Source organism: Archocentrus centrarchus, chromosome 23 (assembly GCF_007364275.1).
Source record: "Archocentrus centrarchus isolate MPI-CPG fArcCen1 chromosome 23, fArcCen1, whole genome shotgun sequence".
In the NCBI taxonomy this organism is placed as follows: Eukaryota; Metazoa; Chordata; class Actinopteri; order Cichliformes; family Cichlidae; genus Archocentrus; species Archocentrus centrarchus.
Window position 1 is genome coordinate 10283044 of NC_044368.1, and position 27610 is coordinate 10310653.

The following is a 27610-nucleotide window of genomic DNA, read 5'->3' on the forward strand; positions in this document are numbered from 1 at the left end:
TTTTAATTCCCACTGTAGCCAAGTGCTTGCTCATAGGGAATCGTATGATTGTTGGGGTTTTCTCTCCAATACTGAAAGGCCTTAACCCTACAATATAAAGCATCTTGAGGTCACTGTTGTTGTGAACTGGCACTATGACAAAAACCCAAACTGAATTGAATTGAAAGGGATGTTTGTTGATGGGTCTAAAATTATCCAAGGAGTCAGAGGCCAGAGAGGGTTTTTTCAGAAGAGGTTATATAATAGCTTCTTAAAAATAAATGGGGACAGAACCAGTCAGAAATATTATTCATGTAATTACTGTATTAATTAGAGATAATGGGCTGATGTGTGGGCTGGCAAATTCAAAAAACGTAATTTAGGAAACTCATATGCAGGATATCCAGGTCTTATTTTATTTATCTCCTCAGTGAGAGTCTCCACAGATACTGTGATGAAGGACTTGAAATAAAACCGTAGTTCTAGCAACAAAAGAGATGTTAGGTTCTGATGCTGGTAATTTTATTACCATTTCTTTGGAGAAAGGATAGTAACCCGGATCTTCTGTGACATGATTAATTTCATGAAAAATAATACTGGAAATGTGTTGATTACTTTCAATGAGATCTAAAAAATTTCATGCTCTACATTTTTTTTTTTAAATCTTAGAGTTAAAATTCCTCATATTTACACCATTTCATGCCATTCTGTCTGTTACAGGATAATATTTGTACTGGGCCCACTGTGCTTTTCCTTTGCAAGCTTTCATCAGCCTTGACTGTACGGATAAAAAAAACAACAAACCAAAAAAAACAAAAAAAACATGTAAGATGTCACTTTTTTTGACATGGTCCCCAGTATCATTGAGGTGCAAGGATGAAGACAAAGTTCAAGCTATTGCTCAGCCTTTACCTTAGGACTATGAGCTGACTGGATATTGGTTTTAGGTGTGTGGGATTACCCTAGACTTTTAGGTAGATAGAGACAGGGAAAGTTCTTCCCTGTCTCTATCACTTTCTCACAGAAAATGACCAGTTAAGTTGAGTGGAATGCTTCTACATAGAGGTATTCTAGACATGTTTTGCTGATAGGATCCCCAGGGAAACCCCAGAACTTGCTGGAAGAACTAAATATCCAATCTTGCCTGGGAAAGCCTTGGCAATCCCCAAGAGAAGCTGGGTCAAGCACCTAGGGACAAAAGTATAAGGTCCAATGGGCCACGTTCCTCAGCTTATACCACCATCACCCCGACACTGACATACAACATTAGATGGATATACATTTATGTCCTAACATACATGAAAAATCTGACTTCATGCCATAACTAATAAACATCAAGCACATGGGTAAGTTAGAGCTCTATAACCAGACCACATCATGATTTTTTATCAGATAATCCTAAACATATTATATACTCCTTCCCATGGTCCTAAATCAACTCCTCCTTTCATCGTTTGACAAATACCTTGTGGGGTAGACTCGTGTGATCCCTCCATCAGTGGCAACAAATCTGGACAAGACACCATCCCTGACAAGCAGAGTAAAATAAAGCTATAAAGCATACAGTTACAAAAAGAAACTGGAATGTGCTTTATCCTTGACATTTACTGAAATACTTGAGCCACCTGTGTTCAATTTTTCCCCACTTGGACATTTTTTACCAAATACTGGTTCTTCACTTACATCGGCTCATTTTCTTTCCAAATCTTGATTAGATCTGAGGTGATTCCAGCATCAAGGAGCAATCGGTTCACCAGGTCCACATTACCTAAACAGCAAAACAGAATTTGAGCCTAAATATTATTTGAGTGGGTATGCAGACTTCTGTTAGGCATTGGCTTTAACGTGTTTCATCTCAACAGGCTGATGTTGCAAAAAGAAAAAGAAAAAAGAAAAAGAAACACCAATATGTCGGGAAATGTGGAATAAAAGCATGTGGAGCATCAATAGTCAACATTAATAGACACAACAAAGTAACCAAAACTAAAAGAAAAACAGATACTGTCATAAACCCAAAAACAACAGCTCAACAGTTGGAAAGATTTGAACATTTACATCATGTTTTATGAATGCAAAATCAAATCACAAATTAAGCGCAAGTGCACAATACTAAGCTGAAATACTACTAAACTCATAAACACCGAAGATCCAAATGGAAACAAAGTTGAAGGAATAAAGTTGAAGCAGTGTGACAGATCATTTATTTTTTTTACTCTTTGAAAAAAAGACCATCTTAAAATCAAAAACAGATACATTATCACAACACTGGAGGAATGAAACACCCATTTTCATGAACATGCCTAATTCTGTGGTGTAGGTGGTAGGTTAGCGCAGGTGTTAAATATATATATACTTTTTTTTTTGCGGTCGTCCGTCAAAACCACGACAAACGTAACATGTGATAAAAGCTGCTCGCTCTTTTTTTTTCTTTCTTTTTTTTTTGCCTGTGCCCACTTCTTTGAACCCACAGACGATCCTCTTCAGTCCATTAACATCGAGGCTCGTTGATACCCCCCCCAACCACCTCCTCCAACCTTTATAACACACCACACACATCAGAGAAAACAGCTGGTGTAACACTTTATTTCCCTCCTGCTCCACCTTCCCTCCCTGTGCAGTGATTTTCATTAGAGATTCTTTATTGGAGGCAGCCCAGGAATTCCTAATGTACTTCAACTTCTTCGCCACTGCAGTGGCTTAACCAAGTAAAGCGTGTAACGATGCTCGAACCCCCAATAGTCCACACAGGCCTCCTCTCTCTCTCTCTCTCCTTCTCTGCTCTCCATGGACTCCATTAAACTGGCAGCTAATAATGGTGAAAGTAATATTTCAATTGGGTGAAAAGTTTTATTGGATTGATCCTGTTGAGATGTTTGAAGTAAGTTATTAAATGCACACCATCAAATTGTACCAAGGAACACAATAAAGGAGCTCTTTTATAAATATCCAGGGACCTTTTGGTTTACTCAATACCCCCCCCCCCCCAAAAAAAAAAAAAAGAGTGATCCATATCAATGAGTGTATGTAAGAAATGGCAAGGATGTTAATGTGTTGGTCAGATGTTAGGGAAAAGGTCCACTGGTCCCTGATTTGTGTTTTATTGCTCCGCTCACGCTCGCGGCTTGACGTGTCCTGCTCTTTCTCACAAACACAGAGTAATTGGATGAGGTCGAGCGGCTATAGGTGGGGTGTGGAAGGCATATTGCTAGTGAATACTGCATGTGTGTGTGTGTGTGTTTGTGTGCGCAAGAGTGCGTGTGTGCCACATCTAAGCCGACGTGCTTCACACATGTGCAGTCAGGCGTGTGATGGTCAGACTTTTAGAGTTAGCATCAAATGGGTAACACGAACACAGGGGTTCAGCATTACAAAGGTTTGCCTGGTCATGCACACCAAACCATCCAGCCAGACCTGTATTTCACTGGAAAGAGAGACTTATGGGAGTATGTTTGGGTTGGCACTCTTCCATTAAATGTTGAATGCACATCTTGATGCTAAGCCAAGTGGCTGAGATTTATTCATGCAAACAGTCATCTATCCATTCTCTTCCGCTTATCCTTTTGAGGGTTCCAGTAAACATACTATAGCAAATACTGATCATAATCATAGAAAAATGCACAACAATTGTGGTAAACATTTCTCCATTTATTTTTATGCTTACACATGGGGTTGTTTGGAGTCTTTGTGTCAATGTAGTCGTTAAATTTCTTGAGAAACTCAGTGTTGTTGGTGTCGGGCTTTAAGTCCTTACAGTAATCCCTGTTGGAAATGAAAAGAAAAAAAAAATACTGAGTTAAAGTTGTTACGTTTTGTTACAAAAAAGTTGTCAAAAAATTTGAATGCATGCCATCTTACCTCGGTGCAATCAGTGTGTAGCCATATTCTTCAAACTTGTCAGCCATGAGGCTTTCAGAAACTGTGATAAGCATAAAGTAATATGAGTTTTCCTTCAATACAGGTTAAAATTAGGCAGGTTAATAATGAGCTGAAAGGGTCACAGTGTGGAGATGAGATGCTCCTCTGGGCAGAGATCAATACCTGCTAAATATTTAAAGATACATCACTATGAACACACACACACACACAAAGAAAAAAATCTCTCAGTGACCACAAAATTTAATGAGGTTTTTGTTTTTTGGTAGTTTGAAAAAACATCAGAGCCACACCTCTGCATATGTAACACTGTCCCATTTAGGTGTAAAGATAATGCAGGATAGCAGGTTTTTTAACGTGAAGGGTTGGTAAAAACTGTAAAATAAAAATGTGTTCTTGTCACAGGGTTTCAAATGCTGCCTTTCTATCAGATCGAACCGGCCTAACAGAGACATGCAAAAGGGGTCTTTTAGCATCTGCAGTGCTGTGAAAAAGTATCTGTCCCCTTCCTGATTTTTTTTTCTTTTTGATATTTGTCACACTTACATGATTCAGATCATCAAAGACATTTTTATATTAGACGAAGATTACCCGAGTTAGTACAAAAGGCAGTTTTTTAAAATTATGATTTCATTTATTGTCTAGATCTGCCAGTTCTAGGCAGATCTAGACAAGTGCCAAATTCTATTTCTTAATGATGGATTTAACTGAACTCCGGGGGATGTCCAGTGACTTGGTAAATCTTTCTGTAGCCATCTCCTGACTAATACTTTTCAATCATCTGTTCTCTGAGTTGCCTGGAATTCTCTTTTGTCTTCTTGTTGCAATTGTAGCAGGAATATGAATGAACCAGAGAGTGGACCTCCCAGACACAGGTGTTTTTATACTACAGTCGCTAGACCCCATCAGCTGCACTCATTTCACTAATTGTGACACTGCTGGAATCAACTAGCTGGGCCTCTGTTGAATTAGGTCAGTCACTCTAAAGGGGGTGAATATTTATGTAAATATTTATTTTACTCTATAGATTTTTTTTTTTTTTAAAGCTAGTTCTTGTAAAAAAACAGAAAAAAAAAGCCAAATTATATTGATCATGATTTAATTTATTAAAACAATAAAAGGGTGAAACATCCAAAAGGGGGTGGATACTTTTTTATAGGCACTGTAAATCCAAGACATCCAAGAGTCGGAAGTGAGACACTATATTCTGTATTGAGTCATAGCAGTTTCCAATGAACATATTGTGCGCATCTGTGAAACACCAAGAACATTGACAAAACCCCACTATTTATTGTCCTGGGGACAATAAATAGTGGGGTTTATTGTCCCCCACTAGTTAGTTAGTCGCAGCTGAGAATGAGCTGCGACTAACTAACTGAAGCAGAAGTTGTGGTTGTGGTTGTGTTTCCAGTGAACAGAGTTGTAACACTGTAAAGTTTAGAATCTGGCACAAACAGGTGATAATCAGGTAGAAGGGCCAGAACAGACATGACCAGATGTGCCGTTTAAAATAGTGCTAAGACTCAGAACCAGGAAGAGAGAGATGAAAGTAAAGGAAGAAAATACTTGCCATTTTTCCCTGGAGTGGAAAAAATCCCAGCAGAGACAAAGTGAATGAACAAGCGATTCATCCCCCAGAGAGGTAAAGACGAGAGGGAAAAAAAAGGGGAAAAAAGACAGGGTAAAACCACAAGGGTCAAAGGTGACAATATTTTATTCACAGAACAAGTCCTGAATAGAAATATTGCATTCCGAAGTAAAGGTTTTTAGGCCTTTGGATGTAAATGGAGACAGCGCTGATGGAGAACACAAAGAGAGGCTTAAAGTGTGGTTTTCTTAAAGTTAGGTTTGAGATGTGTTTTTAGCATTAGTATTAGCATTCCTTTGGTGATAGGATAAATCTGGAGTTAAAACATTTGCATTTCAATACTGTGCATCTAAATGAACTGGGGATTATTAACCGCAGCTCATAACCTTGATGTTACTTTGACATTTTTCTCTGTTGATTATTCTATATGGCAAAAATTCTCATGACAACATGGCTGTTGCTTGTCCTCTTTGGTGGTCATAGTTGGGGGAATAGCTGCACCCATGTGGTTTTTCTTTTACATTCAGTCACTGCTTACTGATCTGACAAAGTATCGAGTAATGATGGACTGCAGAGAGATTTGGGGAATGAGGAGTGAATTCATTTTTTGGGCTCTTCTACACCAGTGACGACATTCTTACCCATTTTGTGAACTTCTTTAAAATGCTAAATTCATTCATAGGAACACTGGAATTCAACACGAATCAATTTCACATACACAAGTACATAAAATAAAAACCTGCACTGACTTAACAAATGCGTGACAAATAGATGAGGGAACTGGGAGACGATGTTTTGGACTTCAGTGGGGTTCTTAAAGTGACATTTACTGTGTTCTGACTCTGAGAAAGGATAAAGCAGACAAGCCGGGCTTCAGTTTCAGAGATTAACAATTTTCTGCTGGGACTTTTGATTCGATGCCCACAAACAAGACAAACTGATGACAAAGCACACAGAAGGGCAGACAGAAGAGACGAGGCTTAGTGTGTTCAGAAGTATCCTGTCTTTCATTAGGAGTTATTTAACAAGGTTGTAAAAATCAAAGTGAGTCAAAAAATAGAAAAGTGAAGAAAACAAAGACTCACACTAACTCATGTTCTGGGTACAGACTCACAGCTTTCTCCTTTATGGTTTCACCTTTAAATAATGCAAACATCCTGTCCTCTGTTCTTCCTGCTACAGTGGGTTAGCGCCAAAACCACATCTGAGGGCCATTGGAACAGGTGGGGGGTTAAGTACATACATGCACACACAGACCGGCACACACTGTCTGCAACACACTGTGGGTCCACATTGCATGCGAAGCACTGCTTCTCAGAGCAAACAGCAGCTTGATTCAGCGTCACAGAATTGTCATTATTAATCAGAAACCAGTATATGAAGGAAAACAAATAATTAGAACAAAATGCTTCTGTCTTTGTGAGTCGGCAGCATCACGAATGAACAAACCAAAAGAAAAGAGGTTACATCCAAAGTCCGTTGGTGGTAAGAAAGTGCAAAGAATACAGGGGGGGCTGTGAGGTAAAAAACAGGAGGAAAATACTTGCCCAAAAATGCTGCAGGGGTCCAACACACCGGGAATGGTCAAGAGTTGACGAAGGCAAGAGAACATAAGAAGGGGAGGACAGTAAAAAGATGAGGAGATGAAAGAGGGAATTGGGAAAAGAGAACCGGAAAGGAAGTAAGCCAACAGGGTTACACAATATTTTATTCAAATGGACATTGAATAAGAATATTGTTTCACAAACGTAGCCAACAGTTTAAGTAATCAACCTTTGGAAAGCACAAAGGGGCATTTGAACAAATGTTTTTATAAGATGACATTCAGTCATCTTGACATGTCGGGTGGGGTGAACAGGCAGAGCAGGACTCAAATGCAGGACTCCGTAGGCGTAGGTCAACTTAAAAGGCATTTATTGGAAAATCAAAAGACAAGGATACAAAATCCACTTGGGAGCAAGGCAAGGAACATAATCAGAGATGAGACATAGATTCATGACACACCACCATGACAAAATGACCTGATGAGAACGCAGACAATATTTGCACACCAGGTAATGAGGCGGTGGGAAACAGCTGGGAGGGAAAACAGGTGAACACAATCACACAAACGAGACTGGGGGAAAGCAAAACTGAACACACTGAAAAAGAAACAAGACACTACCAAAATAAGACAGGAAGTGGAACACAGACCAAGACAAACGCACGAGAACTTAACACAAGAACAGAGGGTCAACAGTAAACACACAGTAACCCACAACCAAAACATAAACCATGAATCAAAACCCGGAGCCTAATAAGAAACACAATGTAACCTATTCTGGTTAATGGGTTACATTGTGTTTCTTATTAGGCTCCGGTGGGCCAACAGCCCAGGACTAAGACACATCTTCTAAAAACTTAGATCTGTCTTGAGGACCAAAATGGTTTTTACATTTACCTTTAAAGTGGATTTTTATTCCTTGACTCTGACGCTCTGCATGAACTACAATTAAAAATAATCCTTATTTATGTTACACTGAGACTTGGTAGAGTTCCTTAGTTACTCTATTCACTTTCCTTCTCTGTAAAGCTAACATTCATCTGATTGGCTGCTACTTGAAAACAGATGGTTTGAACAGCAGGTGGGTATGGCTTCTGTGCTCACAGCCACAGCTGTATGCCTGTGCCCATTTTTAAGATAACCATTTTTTTTATGGATTTAAGAGCTGAAAAAAAAAGAGTGTTTGGTTCATAAGGACTCCTTTACATGCATTGACCTAATCATTAAAGTATGACCACGTTTAATATGAGCATTTGCAGTGTAAATGCAAGTGTGTGTGCACACGTGTTTGTATCTATCACTTCAAACTGAATTATCACACTAATGGAATCATATTTTTAGCACAAAATAAACTCTGGGGTATTAATTTAATTTGCTAGACATAAGCTACATTCTTTTCATCATAAACTATTTAATCTTGCTAGTGTGTGCAAGGTTGCACCGTCTTCTCGCGACAGTTATGAAAATATATCCCCTGAAATGTAAAAAAGAAAGAAAAAAAAGAGTCCAGGCAATTTTTCTGTTATTATTTTAGATTTTTTTTTCACAATGCAGAACTTTCAGCCAACACCAAAATCTCAGATGTTGCAAAAAAGCCCTTCCAAGGGACATTTTCAAACTGGCCACAAGTATGATTATTGAAAGGTGATGAAATATAATAGACTGCCAGAATCAAGTGGGTTTCAAGTCTTTGTCTTTCTTTTTTCCCCTGAAATAAGAAGTGAACTGTAGTAGCCTAGAAGACTTAAATCTGTGTTCTGAACAATGGTTGGTAATATTTTAAGGTTTATGCAATATGTGCAAAATCAAAAGTAATATTATATTTACAAAATCCACAAATGTCCTCCAAACACAGACTCTAACCAGGCATGGCTCCATCTTAACTGCAATGAATACACACACACAATAAAAATGTCCTTTGAGTAACACTATAAGTCAGTGACATCTTTTACTAGTGAGAACAGACAGATCTTAAAAAGGGACATGACGACAATGCCACACACATGGACCCTCCAATCCAGAGTATATAATCCAATCCAACAAGTGAGCACAAATATAGATGAACTCTCTCTCTCACACACACACACACACACACACACTGAGGTATTTGGCTTTAAATGAAGTGATGAGTACTATATGTGTGAAAGGGGACACTGGAGCCTCTTGTCCCGCTTGTCTGGTGACAGAAACTTTGAACAACACCACAACTGAGGGTAGGTTTTGCTACATACGTGACAAGTGCATGCAAGGAGGGTACATGTAAATGGATATGTGTGTGTGTGTGTGTGTGTGTGTGTGTGTGTGTGTGTGTGTGTGTGTGTGTGTGTGTGTGTGTGTGTGTGTGTGTGTGTGCATGTAGGGGGTGCTGTAAGTGATGGATGGGAACCATAAGCTGAAGTACAAGTGGTTTTCAGCCCTTACATGGAGAACATTAATGTCACTGGAGAATATTAGCAGTCATTTTCCACCCAATGCCATTTCTTTACTGTCTGTATATATGGAAAGTAAATATAACTGAGTGGAAAAAAGCTAGATTGGTACAAGAGACTGAACTGATTTAGGGTGGCACTTACATTTTGCCTGGGTGATTGTGTCGCCGATTGTGGCACGGATGTAATGCATGCTGTACTCGGGTAGGACGAGGGCCAGGCTGAGAGAGAACAAATGGTAAAAACTTAACATTTTGCTTTGGGGAAAAAAAAAAAGGCTTCAGTCTTCCACCGCAAATCTTTCAGTGAGTCCTGCAAAGTATTTTTAGCTGGAGACATAATTTTCCAGTTCACATGGAGTAAGCTGTGAACTTAGCCTAAATTGTTCCAAATTTTGTCTGACTATTAGTCTGAACTTAAGACTGTGCACCAGGTTTAATAAGCACAGAACAGAATTATGACATGTAAAACAGGAATGTAAAACATGTGGGATTCTGTAACCTCAACGACATGAAGTTTTAAAAAAGCATATTCAAAATATGCTGCTTACCTGTAGTCCGTCCCTTTCACCGGTGCAAAGGTGTACGTCCTCTGACCTCGATCAATGTAACGCTTTAGGGGCAAGAGTATTATGAGTATATTTCTAAGCAGATGTAACTATCAGCGTTATAAGCATCATCAAATAAAATTACCTTGTCTGTAGATTTCACCAGCGTAGATATAGTGTAATTCCCCTTTTTATTATCGATCATTTCTTTTCTTATCTGTTGACCAAACATTACAAATAAATAAATAAGAACATATTATAGTATGTCTGATTTTTTATATGAGCTCCTACATTTATAATAGTGAAAGATGTGTTTTTCAAACCTTCACTTTGATCTCATCCTCAAGCTCTGCATCCAGGAAATCCAGTGTTACAGGTTCATGAAACTTGGCAGTCTGTGTAGATATGCAAGTAATTAGTACTGCATACAAAAAATGTGGGCTTTGAGTACAAAAGGAAGAAAAAAAGACTACTAAACATCATTCACTGATCTATTTCCAAGCAACTCATTTGGTATTTTTCCAGTCTTATTATGAAATAATTCATTGCAATCATCTGCAATCAATCAGTGCATACAAGATTTACAAGAAAATGCATATCTCAATGGCAAACATGTTGCATTGCTTCAACAAACACCATCCTGGAGCCATATGGTTGCCATATTTAATAATAATAAACAAAGAAAGTCAGCCAAATAACACAGTCAGTGTAGAAATTCAGGCAAAAAAAAAGAAAATTTCACATCTGATATCCAGAAACACAACCTTTCTGCAAAGGTAGATCCTGTAAGATGCTTGCTGAAAGTCAGCATACTGTAAGTGAGTCCTCGGGCTGCAAAAACCTAACACTAAGCCTGTTGATAATCAGGAATACCCAATGGATTTTAACATAAGAAGCAAATCAGAAGAAGCAAACATACATTTTTCATCGTTTCTGCCTACCTGTGGGTTCAGATTAGGATGGAGCAACACGTATCCATTTGGATCAATGGCAAAGTAGTAGCCATTTGGGCCAAACTAGAAGAAAAAGGAAACAGAGAAAGAAAGGTCTGCCTGAAGGAGGACTACAATGCTGGGTAATAATCGAATGTGACATCTACTGTATAAATAGATGAATATCTGTGTGTTTTTATGTTGTTCTTACAGTATACTCGGGCGTCAGTCTCCTGATATCCTCCAGGGAGACATCAATAGCCATAACCCCCAAGATAAGCTGGTTTTGAGATTTCTAAGAGAAAGCCATATGAAATAATAGAAAACGACGAGAAAGCAGAAAATTAACTTTAAGAACCCTCTTTTTAAATCCTACTGCTCTATCTGGATGATTCAAGTCCCTCTGTGCTTTCTGAACGATTTCAAGGAAATGAGGTGCAACAGAAATCTGGACAGTTTAATTCCCAGAAGTGTCACGTGCTGCAATGAGTCACTGACAAAGCATTTCCAGGCTTGTTTTCAGTCACAGTGGAGGTAAGCCCGAGTCCTTCGAGGTAGACATGTGACCTCATCTTGAAACACTTAGCTACCGGATCATTTCTCACTCTGATCTGGAGTTTTGATCTCATTTTGATTTCTGCTTTAGGACATGATAGATTCGCTTCCTGTGGCGAGCTTCGAGGGACCGCGGCATCAACAGGGGATGTAAGTTAGAGCCACAAGAAAGCAGAGGATGAAAGTAAAGGATGAGACTGTAATTGTATGTTTATTTTCTGGTCTGGTAAACTTTATGGCATATCCCCCAAACCACAGATTTCTCTCATGGGGGTCAAAGTGTCAGACATACAGTAAATTTACTCAGTGAGTCAAAGCCAACAAAGATGGAAGTAAAAGCACAATGAATGAGTAAGTTAGTTAAGCCACAATACAAAAACAGGCATGCATGATTTCAATTGGTAAGACTTATATTTAAAAACACAAAAAAAGGGAAACATAAGAATCCAAAAGTGGTTCTAGATACCTTTGTGTTGGTTTTGTTAAAGACAGGCAGAGTTCCAGTGATTACCAGGCCAAGCTCCTGGAAGATTAAACATAGAACCAACAAGTACAGCTTAAACAGGAGTCATTTCCAGGACTAAAACTATATGAAGGAATAATCTCACAATTCTACAGAAAGAAAAAAAAAAAAAGGTCCCAGGTGCACACCCTGATATGCTTTAATCATACATTTAGACCAGGTCTGGGGTGGCCCTGTCTTCCTTTTGTCACAGATTTCAATTTTCTCCTATTTCACATTTCCTGTGGTGAACACAGGAAATGTATTTTGCCTAACAAGCAAAATACCTGGTTTGATTCCAAAGGCAGACACAAATCCCCTTGGGGGATGCGTCAAGCAGGGATTCTGGCATAAAAAAAAAAAAATCTGGCAAATCATACAACAAACATGAGGAACTACCCGCTGTGGCAACCCCTTGCGATTAAGGGAGTAGTTGAAAGTAGCTTTTAAAAGTGCTAAAAGTTCTGTCTTACCGTTTTTTTCAGTGTCACAGATTACACACTTTCTGAGGGTCTACATTTGCCACTACAACACACTAATTAGATCACATTAGAGCAGAAAAAAGATGCTTTCACAAAATCTGGCAACCCATCACATGACTGACTGAAAATGAATGCTTAATGGTCTAATGGAATCTTAATGTCAGATGTCAATACCTTTGCAAGTTAGTGCATGTAATAAATAATTTTCAGTTTTTTGAAATTTTGCATGTATGTTTGCTATTTTATATACTGCTTTAATGAACAGATGTTGGATAAAAGGCAGGATGTTTCCAGTGACAAAAGACAGATATTTTTGATGCTGACATGAGGTCAATACTGTTCCAAAAGTTGACACTATCCAAACCAGTTGGCTTGCTTTATCAGACTGTTCTTATCTGCATTTTAGCCTAAAAGTAAATCTTGACAGACGCTTGAGGACCATAAAAACTTGTTTTTTTCATGGAATAATGTTTCGCAAACCCTACTTCAGCAGAGTTCACTTAAGCAGGATGACACCGCAGGATATGTTTCATATAACTAAACAAAATGTATCTGAAATTCTTCAGATGACATAAAACAGATTTCTTCTAATTCCTGCAAAGCTCCAAATTTTAATAGAAGTCACAGTGTCTCTGCTTTTTTTCCACACTCTCTAAGTGTGTTGTAATGTAATGTAATGGATTCTGGTTACACCGCACACCACACACATACCAAAGCATCCAGGTAGACATTAGTCCACTGAACCTGCTTGGCCTTTTTGTCAGCTTTAACCATAGGCCTGCCCAAAACATCCAGGTACTCCTGCCAAGAGGATGAAAGAAAGATTATGATTTTGCAACCTGCACATCAGCCATACTACCACAAGGGGGCGCAACACACAAGCGGTTAAGTGAGGAAGGGAGGAATTGATATAAAAGACATTGCAGAAATATTCCATGAGTGTGTCCAGATGTGTATTTACCTGAGTATTTAGCCTAATGGCACCTATAGATGGGATCTCGTAGTAATAACCTAAGAGAGAAAAACTTTTTTTCATTACAAAGTAACATGCAATGAATCTTACTTCAACAGAAATAAACAGCCTGCTTTAATTATAAACAATGTTTAGCAGAAGACCATGTTAATATTATCCACATTCCAGATGCTGCGTAAATGCTACCAACGTGCTATTCTCGAGCTCAGAACTGCTCCGTGGCACAGGTTGAAGAAGGCACTGGAAAACATTCCTCAAATGTTCCGGGCTCCATTAACACGATAGCATCACACAGATGCTGCAGATTTGTCAGCTGCACATACATATGTGAATCTTCCATTCCACTACATCCCAAAGGTGCTCTGCCGGACTGAAATCTGGAGACTGTGGAGGCCATGTGAGTACACTGAAACATGACACATTATCCTGCTGGAAGCAGCCGTCAGAAGATGAGTACACTGCGTATGGAGATGGGTGTGATCAGCAACAATGCTCAGGTAGGCTGTGGCATTTAAATGATGCTCAACTGGTATTATGGGGCCCAGAGTGTGCAAAAGAAGATCTTCTATTGTCCAGTTTTGGTGAACCCTTTTCCTGTTCAGGAATGGCACCTGACGTGGTTATCTACTGCTCCTTTCTTCACAGTGCAGCATTCAGAAATTTTCTCTTTTTCAGACTATTCTCAACCCTAGAGAAGGCTGTGTGGGAACATCCCAGCAGATCAGCAAATAGTGTCTGAAATACTCAGACCAATCCAGCACCAACAACCGTGCCATGCTCAAAGTCACTTAAGACACTTTTCTTCTCCATGATCTTGTCTACATACCATGTGATTGGGTGATTAGATATTTGTGTTAATGAGCAGTTGAACAGGTGTATCTGATACAGTGTGTATATATTTAAAAGATTACTGTTACTATAAAAATGTTATCTAGTGTTAACCCAATTAACAAAACCAATGAACCACTAAAAAAAATCTTTTATTTACACACACGTTGCAGTGGTGCCCTGTAAAATATATTTTTTATATCTTACAGAGAACAAATCACATCAAGTGAATGAACCAAAAAAAAAAAAGCCACGACCTCTCTCAACCTCTAATGCAACCCTGTAATGTACCTTTATTATCGCAGGCCATCGACTGTATCGGTGCTTTGTCGTAGTTGTGTTTACCTACTGAAAATGTAAAGACGCGCACCTGTGAGGGAAAGAGAGTGCAATTATATTAAATATGACAAAAAGGAATGACTGGTGTTTTTACAGTTATAATCTCTGGACATCGTGAACAGAGTGTGTTTACAGGCCTACGTTTTGATGTGGGTTTTCAACTTGAAAGATCTTTTCTGCTCTCTCCTCTCCGCCATCAGTGAAAAGCATAATAATCTTGTTACAGTTGGCCCTCGGCACATCCATCTAGTAGAAACAGAAGGGGGGTAAAAAACTAACCACTATTTAACCAAGGAAAAATGAAAACAGCCTACAGAAGAGGTTGAAAAAAGAATTCGACACTGTCACACGCCTCTAAAAAACTGCAATGTCTGAAACAGCCAGAGGAGGGCGACACATACCCAGTCTTCAGGAGAACCTCCACTGGAATTGAATTGTCAGCATGTCCTACAGTGTGTGCCATCATTATTCTTATAATTTCATAACCATAATAAATTCTAGCAACATAAATTCCTCTGGGCTGGTGAGCGGTCTCCAAGGAATACTTTGTGTGTAAAATAATTTGATACAAAAAGCTCTTCAAGGATACCAGATTCCACCAGATTTCCCAATCCAGCAACCAAGTTCAACCCTAGAAACACTTTACCTTTTTGAGCTGCTTAAAGGCCCAGTCAAAGCCAGCTGTGTAGTTGGTGATACCCTTCGCAGTGATGTTCTCCACAGCATCTTTCAGAATCCTCTTGTTCCTCACATTGGCCTGCACAAGGTTCTCAAAGCAGGCCGCAAACATGGCCTTGTCGTTGAACTGGAGGGAAGAGGCAAGGAGGGATGACGGGAAGTGCAGGGAAGGCACTTACACATATTTTCTATTAAATATGTGGCTTATTTTTTCTCCCCCTTCGTTGCAGAGTCATGCAAAGGCACTTAAACGTTGAGGATAACGGAAAGAGATTAAATTGATTCCATTTGAAATTTAAAAATACAGTAATTACTGTCATATGTTACTTGTGTGAAATGAAATCAGTTTTAATCAAATCTGCACTGACCGAAGGGAGCTATAGGAAAAGAAGGAAGGATTGGAAGGAGAGCAGGTAGGGGCATGAAAAGAGTGCCGTAAGGAGGTAAAAACAAAACAACAACAAAAGCTTGATTATGAAAGAATTATTTCATCGAGGCAGAAAATACTTTTAACTGGTTAAATTACATTTACACAGTTCTACACGTGAAGTATCTTTCAGGTTAATATTGGTGAATAGTTAATGTGGAGGAACAGATGGAACTCAGTCAATTAATGCACACACCTACCCACCGCGTGTACGCACGCACACACACACACACACACACACACACACACACACACACACACACACACACACACACACACACACACACACACACACACACACACAAATATAATCATACATACACAGAGCACATTGCGACATGGCTCATTAATGCCAAACATCTGTTTTGGACTTGACTGCACCCCTCCAATCATGATCAAGTTCAGCACACATTGAGATGAAGACACACACTTTGAAACATGTGCAAAATACAGAAGGTGCAAAAATGCTGCTTTTCTGTCATCTCAGCACCAATATGGATATTTGTAAATAGTTAAGGATTCTCTGGTTGAAAAAAAAAACCATGAACCTTGAAATTTCTGAACTACAACAAACTACAGAAACAAGTTGTCAGAGCACCATTAAATATAATAGCGGTAAAGCACCTGGATTATTTTAGGCATGGCATTTACAAACTAACAATAGGCTATATTTCAGCAATCATAACAATGTATATGTACCTAGAAACTGGTGAATAAAATGTAACCAAAAATAATCTGAGACAAAAAGGAAGAAAAAACAGGCAAATGACATATTCTCTTATGCTTTGAGAACACCGAAGGCTCGCAGTAACTGTTTCCAAATATTCAACATGTTGGCAGAAGTTTCAGGGCATATGCTGCCAAGACATTCATCCTCAAAGACACATGCCCACACACACACACACACACACACACACACACACATACACACATGCAGACACTTACTTCATCTAACTAATAAATATCTTTAAATATCATATGGCAATAAAAAGCCACCAGACTTGCTACCTTGTTAATATAAAAAAAAAAAAACTTTTATTGCACATAGAAATATATAATTAGACCTAAAGTTTGGACTGATATACCAAAATATTTACAAACAAATACACGAATAGCACTTTTTACACATCTCCTAGTCTTTGTTGCTAGCTTAGAAAGAAAAGTATGTTTAACTGAAGCATTCCCAGAAAAGGACTACACATATCTATGCATTTATCTTCAAAAAGCTTCAAAATGCGGTCTATAGTCTACAAACTAAGGTGGATTTGATCATTATACCTATTACACTGGAGCCTGATTTCATTAACTTCAAGGGCCTTTCCACTTAGCTGATATGAAAGCCCCAAACCAAACCTTCAGCTGAAACCTCTGCTTTATTAGGGGAAGTGAAAGAAAATGTAATTAATGTTTAGTAAAGAAAAGCAAACTGAAACAACAATGAATGTTCTCTACTAGTAGAGGAAAGTGGAGGAAGGGCAAAGATTACGCAAATAAGGATAAAGGAGATTTTACACAGAACACGATGACTTCTGTGCCTACAGTAAGTAAGTGGAGCAATTCATTCAACTGCAGCGGAGATGTTTGATGCCAGGCAGAGAATCTGTAGTGCAAATGCTACTCTTAGAAACCCGGGCGATTTATGCCAACTCTGAACATATATAAACTTAAGTGAAATTAAATACTTGTGTACCTCTCAATGCATGCACTTGTAAGGAGGCAACTTGTGTTACAGCCAGTATTTGGTTAGCTTAGTTCAGCTGAAAGCTATCTGGGCTCTATCATTCTAAACAGGAGAGCAGAAGCAGCTCCTCTGTTCCATATGTGCCCACACAGCCATAGTAATGGGTTATAGGTCACTTAGAGTTCAGATTCGCAAGTATCCTAATAAATTATCCATCAGATAACTTTATAATTCTACATATAGATTTAAGCAATTTCTACACCTCAGATTAGGAGGGATGGCTGAAAAATATGGCTGAATGGCACATTTGAGGTTGAAACAATCTTTGACATTTTCTCATTACTTTCTTTGGATTTGAAAATGTTTCTCGTTCATACAAAAAGAGCTACAGAGAAGTCTCTATTGCACATTCAGAGTTAGTGTTCTTTACCTCACAAAAAATATTGGCTCACTACACACACCAAGTGACAGACAAAAACAGAGTTTGCCTATAAGCAGTATAAAGAGGAAACCAGCCCTCCCACAAAGGGTCAAAATGAAGTTAGGGTCTTTGCATTTTAGCCCGAAGCACATCTAGTGTGATTGTCTCCAATATCTCTTTGGGACTACTCAAATTCTTTCAACTGGGGGAAATTACTAGTGTAACATTTTTTAAACTATGTTATTTTTCTTTCCACAAATAATATCTGTAAGAGGCAGAAATGCTTTAACTGACTGACCAGGCGATGGAGTTCTAAATGATGATGGATTAATACTTTCCCTATCCCCATGCCAGAAAAGTCCTACAGAATTTCAATTGGGCATTTGGGCAATACATGCCACTGATTTAAATCAAGGCTCATAAAAAAAAACAAAAAAAACCCATTTATCCATTTATCAAAATTATCCCGTGGCCGTTCAGGGCCTGCCCAAGCTGTGTTGTGTGTATTAGCCACACCTATTTGGATTCAGATCTGTTGCTTCTCATATACACACACACACACACACACACACACACACACACACACACACACACACACACACACACACACACATGCATCCATGCATGTATGCAGCCACAATGAAGATCTATCTGTGTCGTACATTAAGTTACTAGAAAAGTCACTGCCAAGTTTAAACCAATGACTCAAACCAGGCCAAAGCAGCTTCAACCGCCAAGCCATCAATAAGTCCACATTAACATTCATCAATGTATGTGCCTGGAAATTCATTCATTCATTCTTAACAGGGTGATGATGAGATCAAAGCATTAGCTGTGTGTGTACTCACATAAACCACATTCACGTAGTCATCATCCGAGAGGGTCTCCAGCATCTTGCCGACGGATATTTTGATGAGTTTGAGAGTGAGCCCTGAGACGCTGCCACTCCTGAAGTTCAAAAACAAAGACAAGCCTTTGTCTTACAATATACACAGACGTGGACAAAACTGTTGGTACCCTTCTGTTAAAGAAAGTAAAACCCACAAACATCACTGAAATAACTTGAAACTGTAAAAAACTATTAATGAATTAAATTTTAGTGCAAAACAACTAATGAAAATCAGAAAAAGATATGTTTGAAAATAAATCGACCATAGGGAGAGGCATGTCCTATAATTAAGATCACAGGTGTCTTCTAACTTGTAATCAGTCAGTCTGCCTATTTAAAGGGTGAAAAGTAGTCACTGTGCTGTTTGGTATCATGGTGTGGACCACACTGAACATGGACACCACTGTTGAAAGCAAATCATAAAAAAGCAAGACTGGAATTTGCCAAAATGAATGTTGACGAGCCACAAAGCTCATGGAAGAATGTCCTTTGGATAGATGAGACAAAACTGGAGCTTTTTGTTCACAAATGGAAAAATGGAGCATACAAAGAAAAGATCACTGTACCTACTGTCAAACATGGAGGAGGCTCGGTTGTGTTCTGGGGCTGTTTTGCTGCATCTGGCACAGGGTGTCTTGAATCTGTGCAGATACAATGAAATCTCAAGACTATCAAGAGATTCTGGAGCAAAATGTGCTGTCCAGTGTCAGAAAACTTTGTCTCAGTCACAGGTCATGGGTCCTCCAAGAGGATAATGACTCAGAACACACAGCTAAAAACACCCAGCGATGGCTAGGAATGGAAAATTGGACTATACTGAAGGAGCTGAAACATGCAGTCTGAAGAAGGCACCATTCAAACCTGAGGCATCTGTAGCAGCTTGCTCATGAGGAGTGTGCCAGAATACCTGTCAACAGGTGCAGAAGTCTCACTGAGAGTTACAGAAATCACTTGATTGCAGTGATTGCCTCAATTAAGTTAAGGGTATCATCACTTTTGTCCAGGCCAGTTTCATTAATTCATTCATTCATTCATTAATTCTTTTGAACCACAATTCAAAAGCAATGTCTGATTTTCATTAGTTAATTTTCAGTAAATTTTTGTTTATTACATTTGTCAGTTTGTGGGTTTTTCTTTCTTTAACAGAAGGATACCAATAATTTTGTCCATGCCTGTATCAACATCATGAATAATCAGAAATTCAACATCCATCCATCCATGCATCCATGCATCCATCCACATCACTACATCCGTCTGCAGTGATGGGAACACGGGCAATAATGTGTTATTTTAATATAACTTCATGTTGAAAGACTCTTTGACTGAGCCTCTTTCCTTTTACAATAATCTTACGTGCACAGGACAGCTGTAAAAGGACAGCTTAATAACTTACACTGAAACTGTGAATATTAGGATAAAATGAATAAAAAATATGAGTGTTCAGCATTGTCCAAACTGAATTAATTTAATAAGAGTCTTTGTTTTACATCTCTTGCTAAAATGAGAAAAGGGGGCCTGCAAAGATCTATAAATACATAATGAAACTGGTTCTTGTAGGTAACAGAATAAAGAAGGACAGAATTAGAAAAATGCAGAGTGGAGTTTGTTTAGTGTAGTTTTCAATAAAGCATAGCGACGGCAGATTTTAATAAGGCTCATCAATCTTCTGTGTGCCAATTACCAGAGCTAAGAGTTACAAGTGTACAAATTTAGTTTCTTTTTTCATTCATCATATTGTGCTCATGGCCCTAGAGCTGGGCCGTGAGCGTGCCATTTTCAGGGACTCAAAACTCCAGTGTCGTGTAAATGAATGGCCAAAACGCAACAATTACTCAGTGCAATGCTTTACCTTACTAATGTGTTTTAATGGCTCCAAAGACTGTGCCACTGGCAAATAAGTTATTAGGCTTTGGTTACACAGGCAATAGTTATTACCATCCTGGCTCCACACAAAACAACAATTAAAATGCATACTTTTCTAAATATTAATAAATAAATAATGCATTTATTCATACACACAAATGTAAATAATGTCACGGGTTACTGTTCAGTTTGGGATAGTCCCTTTTCTCAGATTTTAATTAGGCGATCAAAACAGAAATTGTGCGTTCCTGGAAAATGTTACATGGTTCTATAAAATGGTCAAAGAAACTTTAAGGCATAAATCGCAGGAGAAAATAACTGGACTGTGAATATTGAGGTTGCTCAGTTCACTGGCTGCTCTTTCTTTGTCATTGTCACATGTGAGTACATCGCAGCAGCGCCCAGCGGGATGAGGCCAGTCAGAGAGTTAGCATCAGGGCCTCCTGGCGCACCAAAGAAAATAAAATCTGACTGTAATGGATGAATCATAAGGTCGTCACTCACGCATCCACTAGGATCAGCATGTCCTTGGGTGAGGCCGCCCCCTGGATGTACCTGGTGAGTAATAGCAGACACACATACACGCATAGGTTGTGGTACCGAGCACATAAAGATATATACATGCACAAAGAAGTGGAAATACACACAAATGCACAAAGATATAGTCAGTAATTATAATGCAGCAATGCTATTTTTAAATTAAATAATTTTAATTAGTTTTACATTTTTTTTCAATTCTCCTCGCATTCATCTTTTTTTGAGCAAATACGCGAAAACTTACTTACTCACACAAAATACTTTGCATTTGAAAATCAGTCAAAACTTTGCAATATTTAATTTACTCTCTTCTCTCATTTCTTTAATAAGCAAACAGTTGGTTGTCTTTCTGGGCTTTCTGAAGTTAATGAAATTTAATAGCATGTTTAAAAGTGTACTGGTGGCTTCCAGCCAGATTTTAATAATTTTCAAGGAACGAATTAAGCTTTTGTATTCACATACCCTTTGATCTGCTGTGGCTTAATCATCACACTGCTCTGATGCGTTTGGTTTTGATTGTTTTAAACTGTGCTTGTCTACAAATACTCTTATGGGAAACCAGTTAATGAAACATGCAAATACAATTGTTGTAAATAAATGTTTAATATAGCAATTGCACATTTAAAGCCATGTGTCTGCCATTGGGAAAAAAAAAACAATTTAAAATGTCTATCTATGAGATGATGACAGCAAGACACAAAACTGCACCAGACTGAGCAGCTGCATTTACCATGGTCTTCTGCGCACATCATAGAGGTCAATCTTATTGGGTGTTTTGCTTACGTCCATCCATGGGGATGCTGAAATTTTGGCAAAAAGAAAACACATGGTTATTTGGGTTATTAAACCTCAAAAAAAAGTAAATTCAACATCTTAAATAAAATGTATTCAAATATTTTGCTTTGACTTGATACAGTGGTTCTCAAACTTTTTCCATCATGCCCCACTTTATCAAAATGTTTTCACAACCCATGCGATGCGAGGTCCGGGGTGAGGGTGGAGGAGGTTCCCTCGGTAGCGAAGTGAGGTCTGGCATGAAGACTCTATGTGATGGTGACGCTGGAGAGTTTTGCTTGTCACCGCGCTAACGTATCTGCTAACATCTGCTAATGTAATGTAATGCATGATGCATGACTTTTCTCCCAGGTCATTCGCACCCCACATATCACGACCCTGCGCTCTGCAGTTGAGAACCACTGTCTTAATATGACCTCTTATCATTTAAAAATTACATTATTTTTTAATACTTTAAAACAGTGGTCCCCAACCTTTTTTGAGCCGCGGACCGGTTTAGTGTTAGAAAATATTTCCACGGACCGGCTTTTAAGGTGTGGCGAATAAATACGTCAAAATAAATGATACGACCATAACCAAGTGTGATATTTTCTACGTATAATAATAAAAAACGGGAATCCACTTTGTATTCGTATGCAACTCTATCAGCAGCGTTCTCGTAACATCCCGCCTCAACATGAATAACAGGCTCTCTGCCCTCAGCGCTCCCTGGTCAGCTGTTAGAGCCACGGTAAAACATGCCTTCAAAATAAGATACACCGCAAAAACAAATACAGTAGAAATCACCTCAGTCGGATTCAAATGGCCCAGTTTGGGGTCTATTATCGAATTTCGCTGCAATGGCTTCTGCTTCATCTATGAATTTGCTTCTGCAAATTTTATAATCTGAAATTTTACTCGTAAGTGCAAGTTTGTAGCTTACACTTGCCACGATTGTCCCCGGTGAAATGAACTGATATAAACACTAAAACAATTTCCAGGCGTTGTTAGTGTGTGTGTAGTTGTGCACGAACGAGCCGATGCATGGAAGTGGGCGGACAGGAGCTGAGGAGGGTTTTAGCGCTAAACTCATCCAGTTTATGCGATCACATTTAACTGGAAATTTATTACAATGGGACCAGATTTTTCATCCGAGGTAGGTGAATATCCGACGGATTTATGTGATGATTTTATTGGAATTAATGTTAGGAAAAATCAGGACCTGCAGATGCCATCCAACTAGAGCGAAAACCCGATTTGTGCGACTTCGACTTAGGTGATTTTTACTGTATAAAGCGCATGAAAAATACAACTCACCATAACACTGAATCAGTGTAAGCCCCCTGAGCTTGTTTCTCTGATACTCATTTTTGCTGGCTTCTGGTTTGACTGGGTTCGGCCGATTTCACATGGAGCGTGGCTGCAGAGCCGCGGTGTCAAGCGCTGGAGAGTCAGTTTGATGGCTGGGTCTACCTCACTGCTATCCCCGGTGTTGATAAATAAAAATGGTAAATGGACTAGTTCTTACATAGCGCTTTTCTACTCTTGTTGAGCACTCAAAAATTTAAACAAGCGTTATGTAGGTCAACCAACCGATTTCGTTAGACAGGCCTGAAGCTTCTGGGTTTAATTTTAGCGGTGACGTATCATGTGAGCAGAAACGTCTTGACACATCAAGAGGAAGTCATGGAGGGAAGTAACGGAGCGAATCCGCCCATTTTTCAAAATAAAACATAGTTTAGGCGCAGATAATAAGTAAAACGGAAATAATTTAAGTTCTTTATTCTTTATGTGCGGCCCGGTACCAAATGTCCCACGGCCCGGTACCGGTCCACGGCCCGGGGGTTGGGGACCTCTGCTTTAAAACATATGACTATTAAAAAGTATAGCAGAGTTGCCCATCACAAAGTAATAAACACATATACACTATATGAACAAACGTACTGGCCCACTGACAAAGTATACCTGCAGGAGCTGCTTAGCCATAGAAACCCATGTCATGAAGCTCCTGACACACACATTTTGTGCTGATGTTAATGCCAGAGGAGGTTTGGGACTCTACAGATATTGAGTCTGCAGAGCATTGGTGAGTTTTACGCACTTGTGCACCTCAGCACTCTGTAACTTCATGTGATCTGCCACATTGTGGCTGAAGAGCCTAAAAACTTCCACTTTGCACTTACAGTTGCTCGTGGAATATATACATAGCAGGGAAGAAGTACTCTTGTCATCTGCTGTGGATATTCCCCAGTGCTGAACTCTTCCTTTCAGTCCAGTCATTGAGATACAAAGTTGACCATGGATGGACATGATTCAAAATCAATTTGTGCCTTCTTAAAAAAAGCTTGGGAATTGCCAGGATTTCTGAATTAAATACTCACTGATATTGATATTAATCTAAGTCACAATTATTTAAAAAAAAACAAAAAACTAATTTGACTAAACTAAATATACAATTGCAAATGCATATCCTCAAAAAATTATTCATGACTGCTTTGCCTACTTCTCAGCCCAAGTTATTCCGGGCTTGTATGCATCAGACTATAAGATGATTAAATGGCCCCATAGAAATCTTGTGTTTCCTTGATTCATCACAGAACAGTCACTTAGTTGTTGGTCTACGCCCTGCACTGCCTGCTGGGCTGCTTACCTGGGAAGTAACGAGCCAATCCTGTGGCAGACCCAAACACTTGCCAGAGGAGTGAGGGATCTTCCTCTTTGTTCTTCCGGAAAAGATCCTCCAAGGCTTCTGTCCAGTTTAGCTCATTCAAAATGATGGTAGCTGGAACACACACACACACACACACACACACACACACACACACACACACACACACACACACACACACACACACACACACAGGTACACAGAAAGAAAGATGAAAGATGAAATGAGTCACAGTTGTGCAAGAGTATAAAATCATAAAAATCACACAAGTAAAAATGTCAAGGCTTTTCAGCAAGCATTTACTCTAAAAAAAAAAGCAGTTCTGAAAGAAAAAAAAAGAGAACCCTTAGAGGAAGCTTCTCCACTGATATTCAAACTGATGTCAGTCTGCAGCAGCAGAAAAAAACTGAGGTGAATAGAGACAGGGGAGTGATGGAGGTAAAAAAAAAAAAAAAGTATGATTCAATTTGGTATTTCTGGAATAAGAGAAAAAATAATCTTCCAGGTACTCACTGGCTAGACATCCAATGTTTTGTTTACCTGTTGGTCTGCAGAAGCTCACACTGGCTTAATGTGCCAACATTTTTACATACAATAAAGTGCGGTGTTCCTGGAAGCGTAGGCTACTTGTTGAAATATGTGACTCATACTTGTGTGGTGTGTGCAGATGCCTCCAACTAAGGGAGAGTGTTGAGTGTTAAAAGAGAAAAAAAAAACATCAGCATGAGACAGGGGGCAGCCAGGAGACTAAGGGTTTGCTGAGGCAGTCGTGTTAACAGATAACACGAGGCTGTGTGCTAAAATGTAAGACGAGTTAGTGTGACGCACCTGTAACTCAGCATTTTCAGGTATTTTGCAGTCAAGTCAGGACAGACACAGGGTCCACATACAGACTGATCATAGTCAGTTCAGGCGGGCAAAGACAAACACAATCATCCTGGAAGATCAGCTGAGCTTAACCCCAGCTGATGGCACAGCTGACATCCATCTACGCATCCTTTTAGCAAATCTCATATAAAGTGCTCCATTTGACTTTATTTAACCTGCCTGCAGTTGCTGCACATCTACAGGCCGCTTTGCACTTTACATATTCACATTTATTTTTACTTTTGTATAATGAGCGTTACAAATACAGCACATCCAAGGAAAAACAAGATCACCGCCAAGAGGGGCAAAATACACCCATTTCACTGTATTAACCCTGTTTGTTGTCACACAGTTATTGAGCGGACACTGTTTTTCATTTTTTAGTAACAGTGACCTTGATCTTGACCCCTGTGACACCATATACAATCCCAACCTTGCTCTGGTCATCTACCCATGAAGTATGGTAAGTGTAGGCCGGACAGTTCTCGAGTTATTGAACAGACACTTCAATGGACGCCGCCTACCCACCGTGGGTGTTCACATAATACATCCCATCTTTTGATGGGCGCAATAAAAATTAGTTGTCTCCCCATAAAGCTTAGAAAAATATTGTCTTTGCTGTCTTGACCCCTCCCGCCCCATTAGTTCTCATGCACCCTCCATACCCTTTGCCTTCCTCACAAAAGCCTCTTTTACCAAGCCCTTATATAATTCTTTGTACAATAAAGAGAGTTTGGACCAGGCCTTAAATGGCTCCCTGTGGTACTGTAGTGAAATGTGTGTGCCCCAGTGATAAGTGATGACAATTTGTTTAGGCCTGATCTCTCAGCTCCCTGAAGATAGCCCTTAATGGATTACTCCTGCTGATTTCCCTGCTATGAGCAACAAGAAGTCTCAGGGTAACAAGACCTCCAACAAGAAGCATTGTTTATGTCCCCACGCCGCTCATACTGTACACTGAAATAACAGGGAAAGAGCACTCTGAGTATTTCATTTAATTCACTGCCTGCCACCACAGGAAGTCAAAACATTGAGAGCCCCATTATATGATCTGTGCGAATGTCAAAACATATGGAGAGGTAAAATGAATGCCTGACAAAGAGAGCGTCTCTTCACTCATTAGGTGTGTTTTTTCCAAGTTGTTTCATGTAAAATTGACAAACCCATTAGAGTCTCCTCTAGGAATATCGATGCAGACATGCAGTATAACACATGAGCGCACACAACCCAAATGGGCAGGTCAGGCACCACCAATAATCCCTTAGCAGCAACATTGTGGTACTGCAAGGCAGTGTCCTTTAATCTCGGCTATAGACACTCTGGACAGATCTATTCATCAGGTGTGGCCAGTGCTGGAGCAAAATCAAGTGCATTAATTCAAGTAATGTACTGAAATACTTTTACTTTATTGGAGACTTTTAATGTCATACCATATTTTTACTCAGTAGTACTTACTTAACAAAATAAGTAAGTATGTCATTAGCTCAATACAAGCTTATTTGGGTAGGGTAAGCATATTTGTATGTTTGGAACAACAAATAGATTAAAGAAGCTGTCTTTCAGTACAACTTTTTTCAGTCTGGGGCTGGAAACAAAGATACAATATGAAGCAATGTCCATGATTTTTAAATGTTAATCAAAATTGGTTTTCTGCAGTGCGATTTTGCACAGCATGAGTGAAGAGACATGTAAAAGAAGATTAAATGAGGAAATTAAGGAAAGAATTTGCCAGTAGTGATTTTTCTGTAAAGACAGCATAAAAAAAAGCTTCCAGGTCTGAAAAATGAAGCAAATGCCAAAGAGCTTTAAACGCGCATTCTAACTGAATGCCACCAGATGGCGATACCTGTGGCTGCAAAGACTTAACGATCTTAGAGAAGTCTACAGGTCTTGACCTCAGTAAACTCTTTCCTGCTGAGTTTATGGGCATTTTGGATCATACTGAAAAACAAAGTAAGTCTATTTTGTAAACTTAGTCATACTATGCTTCAAAATGTAAGATTGACTGTGGTATGAAACCTCACATTCTTTAGCTAATAACTTTTAAATCAGAATTTTTAAGTCATTAGCAAATGACACCTACATATGTCACATGGCATAGCAAAATTCCCTAATACATTTTCACAATAAAGGTGGTGCCAGAGGTTAGTGATACAGAAATTTGTGATCTTGTAGTGTGCTTGCAGCCATTGTCATTCACAAGAACATTATTATGATAGGTGATCCACTCTCACA

General features: G+C 39.1%; 1 protein-coding gene across 3 annotated transcripts in view; it reads right to left on the reverse strand.

Moving 5' to 3' along the window:
- The window catches only part of cacna2d1a (calcium channel, voltage-dependent, alpha 2/delta subunit 1a), a 98922-nt gene that overhangs the window by 17263 nt on the left and 54049 nt on the right, over positions 1–27610 (reverse strand). Inside the window, exons 7-29 of one of the 3 annotated variants that reach the window (XM_030720336.1) lie at positions 24491–24622; positions 21797–21866; positions 21034–21084; positions 18626–18725; positions 15617–15625; positions 15217–15375; positions 14712–14816; positions 14523–14601; positions 13392–13441; positions 13142–13231; positions 11913–11969; positions 11103–11186; positions 10901–10975; positions 10283–10354; positions 10105–10176; positions 9963–10024; positions 9557–9633; positions 6988–6996; positions 5423–5431; positions 3835–3895; positions 3641–3738; positions 1663–1747; positions 1445–1507 (exon numbers count right to left, since the gene is read on the reverse strand). In XM_030720336.1, the coding sequence (XP_030576196.1) occupies positions 1445–1507; positions 1663–1747; positions 3641–3738; positions 3835–3895; positions 5423–5431; positions 6988–6996; positions 9557–9633; positions 9963–10024; positions 10105–10176; positions 10283–10354; positions 10901–10975; positions 11103–11186; positions 11913–11969; positions 13142–13231; positions 13392–13441; positions 14523–14601; positions 14712–14816; positions 15217–15375; positions 15617–15625; positions 18626–18725; positions 21034–21084; positions 21797–21866; positions 24491–24622 (1669 nt within the window). The remainder of the gene's footprint in view (positions 1–1444; positions 1508–1662; positions 1748–3640; positions 3739–3834; positions 3896–5422; positions 5432–6987; positions 6997–9556; positions 9634–9962; positions 10025–10104; positions 10177–10282; positions 10355–10900; positions 10976–11102; positions 11187–11912; positions 11970–13141; positions 13232–13391; positions 13442–14522; positions 14602–14711; positions 14817–15216; positions 15376–15616; positions 15626–18625; positions 18726–21033; positions 21085–21796; positions 21867–24490; positions 24623–27610) is intronic. The other 2 variants (XM_030720337.1, XM_030720338.1) reach the window with 2 other exon arrangements.